Raw genomic sequence first — 8,578 nt, forward strand, 5'->3', positions numbered from 1 at the left:
AACTGTTCTAAACTGAAAAAAGGAAAACTTCCTTGGTTTCCAGAGAGAGAAAACCTGAAGACAGGCTAAAAGCCACTTTGATTCTTCCTAGCACTCAATGTTGATCAGTTGTTTCAGATGATTTTGTTTCAGTATTTATAATGTCAGTGTAATTACGTATAAACTGGACATGTATTTGTGCCTCTTCTGCAGACAAGTGTTCTTCTTTCTTTCAGGCTGAGTAGAGAGAAAGTACTGGTGCATAAATGAGAACTTCTCACAACAATGCTAAATATTTTTGCTGTTTTTCATGAATGCCACTTCAGCATAAACACAATAATCTGTAAACTATACATTAACTCAAACAATTCCTTTTTTTCCCCCTCCAGACGTTTCCGCAGACAAGATGTTCGACATGGAAATGCAGCACAGCAGTGCTTTGGCCAGCAGTTCATTGGTAATCTACTCACACTTTTTCAAATTGCTAGAAAATGCCTGAAGCAGAGAGACTTTGCCAAGATTATGAGCCAGACTGTGATCTCACCTGAGTTTTTTTACTGGCATATTCCTATTATAGGTTATGGGAGTCACAGGGATGAGTCTAAGAACTACTTTATTTCATTGGCAGGTCAGGTGCATCCCATATCATTAACATAGTCCTGCAACCCTGTCACTCAGACTAGTGATGTGGTTAATGCATATCATGGGCTTCCAACAGAAACACATGTGGGAAGATTGGTCAGGGATATGAAAGGACAGTGCTGTATCCTGAAATGAATATAAAATGCTGGCAGGACACTCAGCCAGAGGAGGGAATTGCAGGAGCTCCATAACACAGCTACAGGCAACAAGGTGTCAGAACACAAATCACAGAATCACAGAATCACAGAATCACAGAATCACAGAATCACAGAATCACAGAATAGTTAGGGTTGGAAGGGACCTTAAAGATCATCTAGTTCCAACCCCCCTGCCATGGACAGGGACATCCCACTATATCAGGCTGCCCAAGGCCCCATCCAACCTGGTCTTGAACACCTCCAGGGATGGGGAAGCCATAACTTCCCTTGGCAACCTGTTCCAGTGCCTCATCACCCTCATGGTGAAGAAATTCTTCCTTATGTCTGATCTAAATCTTCGCCACTCCAGTTTATACTCATTGTCCCTAGTCCTATCACTACAAGCCTTTGTGAGCAGTCCTTCCCCAGCTTTCTTGTAGGCCCCCTTCAGGTACTGGAAGGTTGCTGTAAGATCTCCTTGGAGCCTTCTCTTCTTCAGACTGAACAAGCCCAACTCTTTCAGCCTGTCTTTGTATGGGAGGTGCTCCAGCCCTCTGATCACCCTTGTAACCCTCTTCTGGACCCATTCCAACAGCTCCATATCCTTCTTACATTGAGGATTCCAGAACTGGACACAATACTCCAGACAAGGTCTCACAAGAGAGAAATAGAGGGGCAGAATCACCTCCCTCAACCTGTTGACCATGCTTCTTTTGAATAAGCCAAGGATACGGTTGGCCTTCTGGGCTACGAGCACACATTGCTGGCTCATGTCAAGCTTCTCATCAACCAGCACACCCAAGTCCTTCTCTGCAGATCATAAATGTGTATTTATGATAGGTATTATGATTTATCCTAAGGAAAGATGACTTGCTGTGTCTAATGCTATTGTCCAAACCTTGGAAAGCGATGATTTCAAACACTAGGATTGGGAATGGCAAAACAGACAGAAACAGTTGTCTGGACATCCTCGGTATTTTGCAGAATAATACCCAATACATTTATAGAACAAAAAAATGAATAAATGGTACTTTTAAACAGATAGCTACAAAATAAATAGATTTAGACAGAAAGCTAGAAAAAAAATTAGATATTTCACCGGAGAAATCTTTATTGAAATTGGAGTCCATTGGAGGGTATAGTAGATTTTTAATATTCCAATATGAAATATCAATTATACAGTAAATTTGAAATGCAAATTAGAAATTACAATAATATAACCCCCTGTCTTTTTAGGGCATAAAACTCATAGGTCTTAATAATATCCTAATTACTGTGGAATAAGATTTCATTAATGAATCAACTGATCTCCTCTAGTGTAAGATCTAGCTTATCTCCCTTCAGATGTACTTTTGGATGGAAAAACAGAACTGAGTTTTGATAAATTTAATTCACCTTGTTTTTATTAGCCCCTTGGGCCAAAGATATACATTAATTTTACATGTATATAACAAAGATACGTATAGTATTGGCTAAGGTATTTATATTTTTTAAATGCTTCATTCTGCAAAAGGCTATGTACTTTCATCTTTATCCATAAAAATATTTATTTATTTATTATATTTGTCATGGATTGAATGCTCCTGTTTCACTGACTGAAAATTAAATATATTAACTATTCCTAAGAACCAGGCACAAGCAGTTAACAGCGTGTAAGGCTGGAATCTATTTCTCTGTGTATAATCATAGCTGAATCATGGCAAAATTTGATTCATTTATCTTACAACCACATCCTGTGAGACTGTAAGATAGTGAGAAAATTCATTCAGCAGGTCAGACCTTCATCAGGCACTACTTTTCAACAATTACCTGGTTGGATCTGGATTAAACTTCATTCTTAAATGCAAATATACCCTGAATACAGAGTGTGACAAGTACTGACAGTACTTTTAAAATATTTTTTAAAATATTTTTCAAATATTTCTTTTCCTTCCAGGTGAAGTTCTAGAGAAGACTGAGGAGCGACTAGTTTATGGAATAGAGTACAATAGCACCCTTCTGGAGTGCACCCCTCGGACCTTACAAGCAAAAGTAATCTGGTTTGTCCAGCGAGCGCATGAAACTAAGAAGGAAGAGGTGAAAATTCTAATAGATTAAACTTTTGACTAAAAATGACCATAGTTAGAAATATTACTTCTTCCCCGATAGGCCTGTTATCAGTTGCTGAATTGTACATAGGTGTAACGGACAATCATGATGTTCACCTGCTCTCTTGAATTAATAGATTTGTTTGTGTTGAACATCTTCAATCTAGATGACAGAAGTGTAGCAAAACTTGATTTAAGATCTCAAACCAAAAAAGAATCCACCACTTCTCTTGACATGTCATTGCAGAGGTGAAATGTGTACGTATTGCTCCAGATGCTAGTCTAATTCAACATCTATTGATTTTTGCTGCCTGACCCGTTGCATTACAGAACCTTCAAAAAATGTGTGTTGGTGAATTCTCTGTCTCCTTTATATATATATTTCCCTGTTATGAAAGTGCTTAATACTGTGTGATACACATTGATGTAGATAGCCCCACTTGATATGTGGAACGAGGTACAATGTAAATCCTCAGACCACCAAAATATAAGGGTGGTAGTCTTAATGATAGCAGCTAAGCTCTGCCCTGAATGTGAGACCCCACCTTAGCCACAGACATCAGCAGATATCTGGAGTGGGACTTATCAGATAGTAAGTGTGTCTTTTATTTATAATAAAGAGATCTACTCAGGAACTAGTTGACGTAGTCTGCCTTTGAAGTCAGAGTAGGTGGTGTTGCAGCTACAGCCAGTGGTATCCCCTCATGCTAAGGCAGACAGCTTCATTTGGTTCGGGACAAAATGACTAGTAAACCACTGAATAAAAAAAATAACCAAGGACACTCAGATTTAAATATATTTTTTAATATATTAAATATATAAGATTAAGCAAGGTGAATGCCATCCCCACTTAAGGCACATTTTTGCCTGAAGTTTTATCCAAGTCCCAAATCTCAACATGGCTTTTCACTCTTGGTATTTCCTCTTCCTTATCTGGAAGAACCTTAGCTTTGCAAAATGATTCTTACTACAGAACTATTAATCATGTCTTTAACAGAAGGTAGTGAACTGAGATGGGGTGGAGGATGTCCTATTATGTGCACTTACTATTCAGCTCAATAGCTCAGACATTGGACACTAGAAGTGTAATTTGAACAGACTAACATTCCACTATGTCTTTTTACTACTAGGATGAATTTGTATTAATGTTTCCCTTTGAAATTTATTACATTTTTAATTAATAATGATACAGTTGTTAGAAAAAAAAAGGCAAAAAAGAAAATGGAGAGGAGCAGAATCTTATAGTTCTAGAACCATAGAATTGTCTGGGTTGGAAGGAACCTTTATAGATCACCTAGTTCAACTCCCCTACAATAAGCAGGGATGTCTTCAACTAGATCATGTTGCTCAGAGCCCCATCAAACGTGACCTTGAATGTTTCCAGGAATGGGGCCTCTACCTATCTCTCTGGGCAACCTGTTCCAGTGCTTCACCACCCCCACTGTAAAAAAAAATACCTTCCTTTTATCTAGTCTAAATCTACCCTTTATTCATTTAAAAGCATTATCACTTCTCCCATCACTACAGCCCTGCTAAAAAGTTTATCTGTATCTTTCTTAGAAGCCCCTTTTGAGCACTGAAAGGCCACAATAAGGTCTTCCTGGAGCCCTCTCTTCTCCAGGCTGAACAACTCCAACTCTCCCAGCCTTTCTTCACAGGTGAAGTGTTCCAGGCCCCAGATCATTTTTGTGGTTCTCCCTTGGACTTGCTCTAACAGGTCCATATCTTTCTTGTCATGAAGACACTTGAGCTCGGTGCAGTACCTGAGGCAGGGTTTCTCAAGAGCAGTGTGTGAGATTCACATCCTTTGACGTGCTGGTCACGCTTCATGTGATGCACCCAGGATAAAATTGGCTTTCCAGGCTGCAAGCACACGTTGCCAGCTCATGCCCAATTTTTCATCCAACAATATTCCCAAGTCCTTCTTTGCAAGGCTACTTTCACTCATCATTCAGTACTTCTCTTCTGCTCAACATTCAGAACCATACTGTTAAATACAAATACGGGGATTTTATTCTCCTTACTTCTGCTGGCTGGATTAGACACCTCAGTGCTCTCTGTTTGCTGGCATCTGTGAACACCTCATATTTAATAAAATAGCTCTTGGGCGTGGAAGGGGGAACTCAGACACCAAATTCAGAATTGAGGCTTTAAGATCACAATGGTACTGCAGATAAAGATTTATGTGTTGTCTCAAAAACATTTGTCAATGCATAAGAACATTCACAGGGACAGTTATTGCAAGTCAGCTGGCAAGTGCTCATTTGTTTTCCACCCAGTAGTTTGTTTGCATATTTCAGCCTTCTTTCCCCCTGTTATTTAGCCACAAGTAACTAACCTGTGCTGGGAAAACAGGGAACTATCTGCTCCACTACCAGTTCTTCCATACTTGCCAGATTCTCTAGATTGCTCTCATTTCACAGCTCAGCCTCTTTTTTACTCAAGTAAATATTTTTATTACTTAAAAGTCATGAGTTAAAGGATCTTCCTCTCAAAATGTAATAAGATTATGAAAGTACATTTCTGAAGTAATTGCACATATTTCATGTAATAGTAAAGGCCTGTGCTCTGTTACTGCGTTAATTTGTTTTTCAGGTGAAGACAGATGATAGAATAATTAAAATGGACCTTGGCCTCTTATTCCTGAAGCTGCATCGACTGGATGCAGGGACCTATTTTTGTCAGACAGTGGAACACAGCATTGTTCACACCATCAGGAAAATCACCCTTGAAATTGTGGAGGAAGAACGTGTAGATGAAATGTTCAATAAAGACTATGAGGAGGAGATACCTCACAAAATGCCATGTCCAATGCAAAGCAGTATACCTCAGGCATCAAAGCCATGGTACAAGGAATTTCTTCAACTAATAGGTTACAGCAACTTCCAGAGGGTGGAAGAATACTGTGAAAAAGTGTGGTGTACAGATAAGAAGAGAAAAAAGCTGAAAATGTCTCCATCCAAGTGGAAATATGCTAACCCTCAGGAGAAGAAGGCAAGGATCAGACCAGAGCATTATCGATTGCCCAGGAATATAGCTGACTCTTGATGGACACAATCCATCTACTGTTTCTGGGCGAAATTTTATTTGGACTTAAAGTAAGAGGGAGAAATCAGTCTTGGCTTTGGTAAATGACACAGGTTTATATATATAAAATGTTGGGACTGAGAACAAAAATGCTATAGTAAGTTATACTGTATGATCATGATGACTGTTTAGAAGCATTTTAAACAAAATCTTCTTAACTATCTGATTCTAAGTAGGCCAACACCATCAGAGTTTTGCATTAGGGAGGATGTGACAATCTTCAGACTTTGAGTGCTTGAATCAGTTTCCTGTGTGGACCATGCTTGCGCTGTATATTGTTGCATATGATGGCGTATTTAAGCAAATTCAAATAGCTAAGCATTCACAAGTGGATGAAAAATATAACACATCTTTTCTTCATTTCACGAATTTCTCACTTCTGAGGGTGGCACATCGTAAGATCTTTCCTTTTGATCGTAACCTGTCTGAGTTTATCACAATGAGTTGTGTTAATACAATGTATTGCTATTTCTAAAGATAATGAAGGGAGATCCTATTTACTTCCTATCAGTTTTTGTCTTATCGGTCATTTATGAAGCGCAGTGTGCTCTCACAGCTGAATAATATTGCCTAGTAACTTGGTGTAAGTCAAATGCATGCTGAGAACACAAACAGAATGAAATTCTTCAACTTATCTATATGAGAAGTTGGAATACTGACTTAAAGAGAAAACGAGTCAATCTTGTCTCTAATAATGGGCCTTGCCCTAGCACTGACATGAATTAAGGGAATGCCCTCTTGTGGCAAAACAGAGCAAACCCCGATATTATCATCTTTTCTGAAGAAATGTGTAAAGCAAAGTATTACCCAGATCCACAGCTAGTTCCTTTTCAGCACACACTCCTAGTCTCCATGTGCTAAATCCATAAAATTAGAAGACAGTGATTGAAGTTACTTATGCTGGAAAGACAGCATTTAAAAGAAATAATGCTTTATGTTATTAACAGGCTTTGGGGGTAAAATACAGTCATAAAAATTAGGATATAGATTAAAAACAAGAAGAGAACTATGTAACTGTGTTTTTATAGTTTCACAATCTGATCCAATAAAATCTTTTTCTGATATTTCAAAAGAGCTGCTTTGCTCCTCTTGTGAGTGAAGTGCTACTAGGAGAGATCAAAGAACCAAGTCACTTACAAGTCACTTATAATTCAGGTCTTTTAAGATTTATTTAAAAAATAATAATTAAAAAAAATCTTAATTTAAGTACAAGAAACCAGATGCAGAAAATGAAGAAAAAATAGCATTTCTGTACTTGAGAAATTTTATATTACAATATGAATTATATTCCTTTTAAAAATTGAAAATTAAACAGGGAATTCATAAACCAAAACTAGCTAACTCCTCAAATATGATAATTATGCCAGTAGGGGAAATAGCCAAGCTGATACAGATTTTAATGTCACCAAGAAAACATACAATGTATTCACAAGCCACAAATAGGTTTGTGTCAAGCTTGAACTTCTAATCAGGAAGCAGAATTTATACTTAGTGGGAATTAACAGCCCGGATAACAGACATTTGCTAGATTTGCTGCATTAACAAATGCAGCAATCAGTGCTGACACAGGGTTTTCCAAACAGGCTGTGTATGAGAGGATCTTGCAGTTGCTGGCAGGACCAGCAAGCTTTGCTGTGCTCCTCTGGGAACAGAGACTGTCCCGGTGTTTCAAGTATGAGGAAACCAGGGTTTGATCTTGTGTCAGCACAACAGTACACATCTCTTTCAGTCAGCCAGTTGTGTTAAGGAAACCCATTTATTTGAGGGTTTGCTCTTAGTTTAGCTAGAACGTCTGTCCAAGAGATGGGAATGGACACTGTGCACAGCCTTGCATGAATTCACTCGGTTGCCAACTTTGATCTGATACAGGAGACTGAATAAATTCACTTCTCCATGATAGTTTAATAGAACTTAGTTGCAGTTAGAAACCTCTGTTTGTTTACAGTTATATGGAAAAAGGTAGTACTAAAGGCTACGGGAGAAAGAACATACACAGAAAAAGCGTCCCTGATTTATACTTAATCTTTATGCTGGCATCCTTGAAGGAAAGCTGTTGAAACACCACTGAAATCCTTTTCCAATGAATTACAGAGTCCACTTCTTTTCAACAGTAATGGGAATTATATTTTATTTTTTATTGATTCATTTGCCAGTGCCTAGTGCCAAATGTATCATTAATGGACTATTAAAAAGGAATAAATGCATCTCAGCATGACAGAACAAACATAACGTTGACTCTTATCCTCTGAGATTTCAGGTGGAAATCATGTGATATGCAAACCAAGATTCCTGATTTAATATAAGAGTGGGTATTTTTAGATTCCCATCCTTTCAGTGATTACATGTGGAGAACTGTATTAAATTTTTTAAAAATTAAATTTCTAGCTCACACCTTGCTACTTTTGTGGTGCAATGCATGTGAGAATTCAGAGCTACAGGGTCTTGTTCAAAGGGTGTTATGAAATCTGTGGAAGATGAGAAAGAGTGACAATGTATTTTGGAAGATATGCGTAAAGGTGCTTGTACACAGACAATGTTATTTAAAATGCTTCTTTGTATATTTGGGGGGCATTGTCTGCTTCTTTTCATTATGAGTTCAATGTATTTTGTATGTGCATGAAGTGGTCAAATTATAAATATAATTAA

At 38.0% G+C, this 8,578-nt stretch overlaps 1 protein-coding gene across 1 annotated transcript in view; it reads left to right on the forward strand.

Moving 5' to 3' along the window:
• The window catches only part of SEMA3E (semaphorin 3E), a 141,344-nt gene extending 133,039 nt beyond the window's left edge, over positions 1-8,305 (forward strand). Inside the window, exons 15-17 of the mRNA XM_069875464.1 lie at positions 369-436; positions 2,695-2,834; positions 5,441-8,305. Of these exons, the coding sequence (XP_069731565.1) occupies positions 369-436; positions 2,695-2,834; positions 5,441-5,893 (661 nt within the window). The 3' untranslated portion in view covers positions 5,894-8,305. The remainder of the gene's footprint in view (positions 1-368; positions 437-2,694; positions 2,835-5,440) is intronic.
• Positions 8,306-8,578: the final 273 nt, after the last annotated feature.

Source organism: Phaenicophaeus curvirostris, chromosome 1, assembly GCF_032191515.1.
Source record: "Phaenicophaeus curvirostris isolate KB17595 chromosome 1, BPBGC_Pcur_1.0, whole genome shotgun sequence".
NCBI classification, from domain to species: domain Eukaryota; kingdom Metazoa; phylum Chordata; class Aves; order Cuculiformes; family Cuculidae; genus Phaenicophaeus; species Phaenicophaeus curvirostris.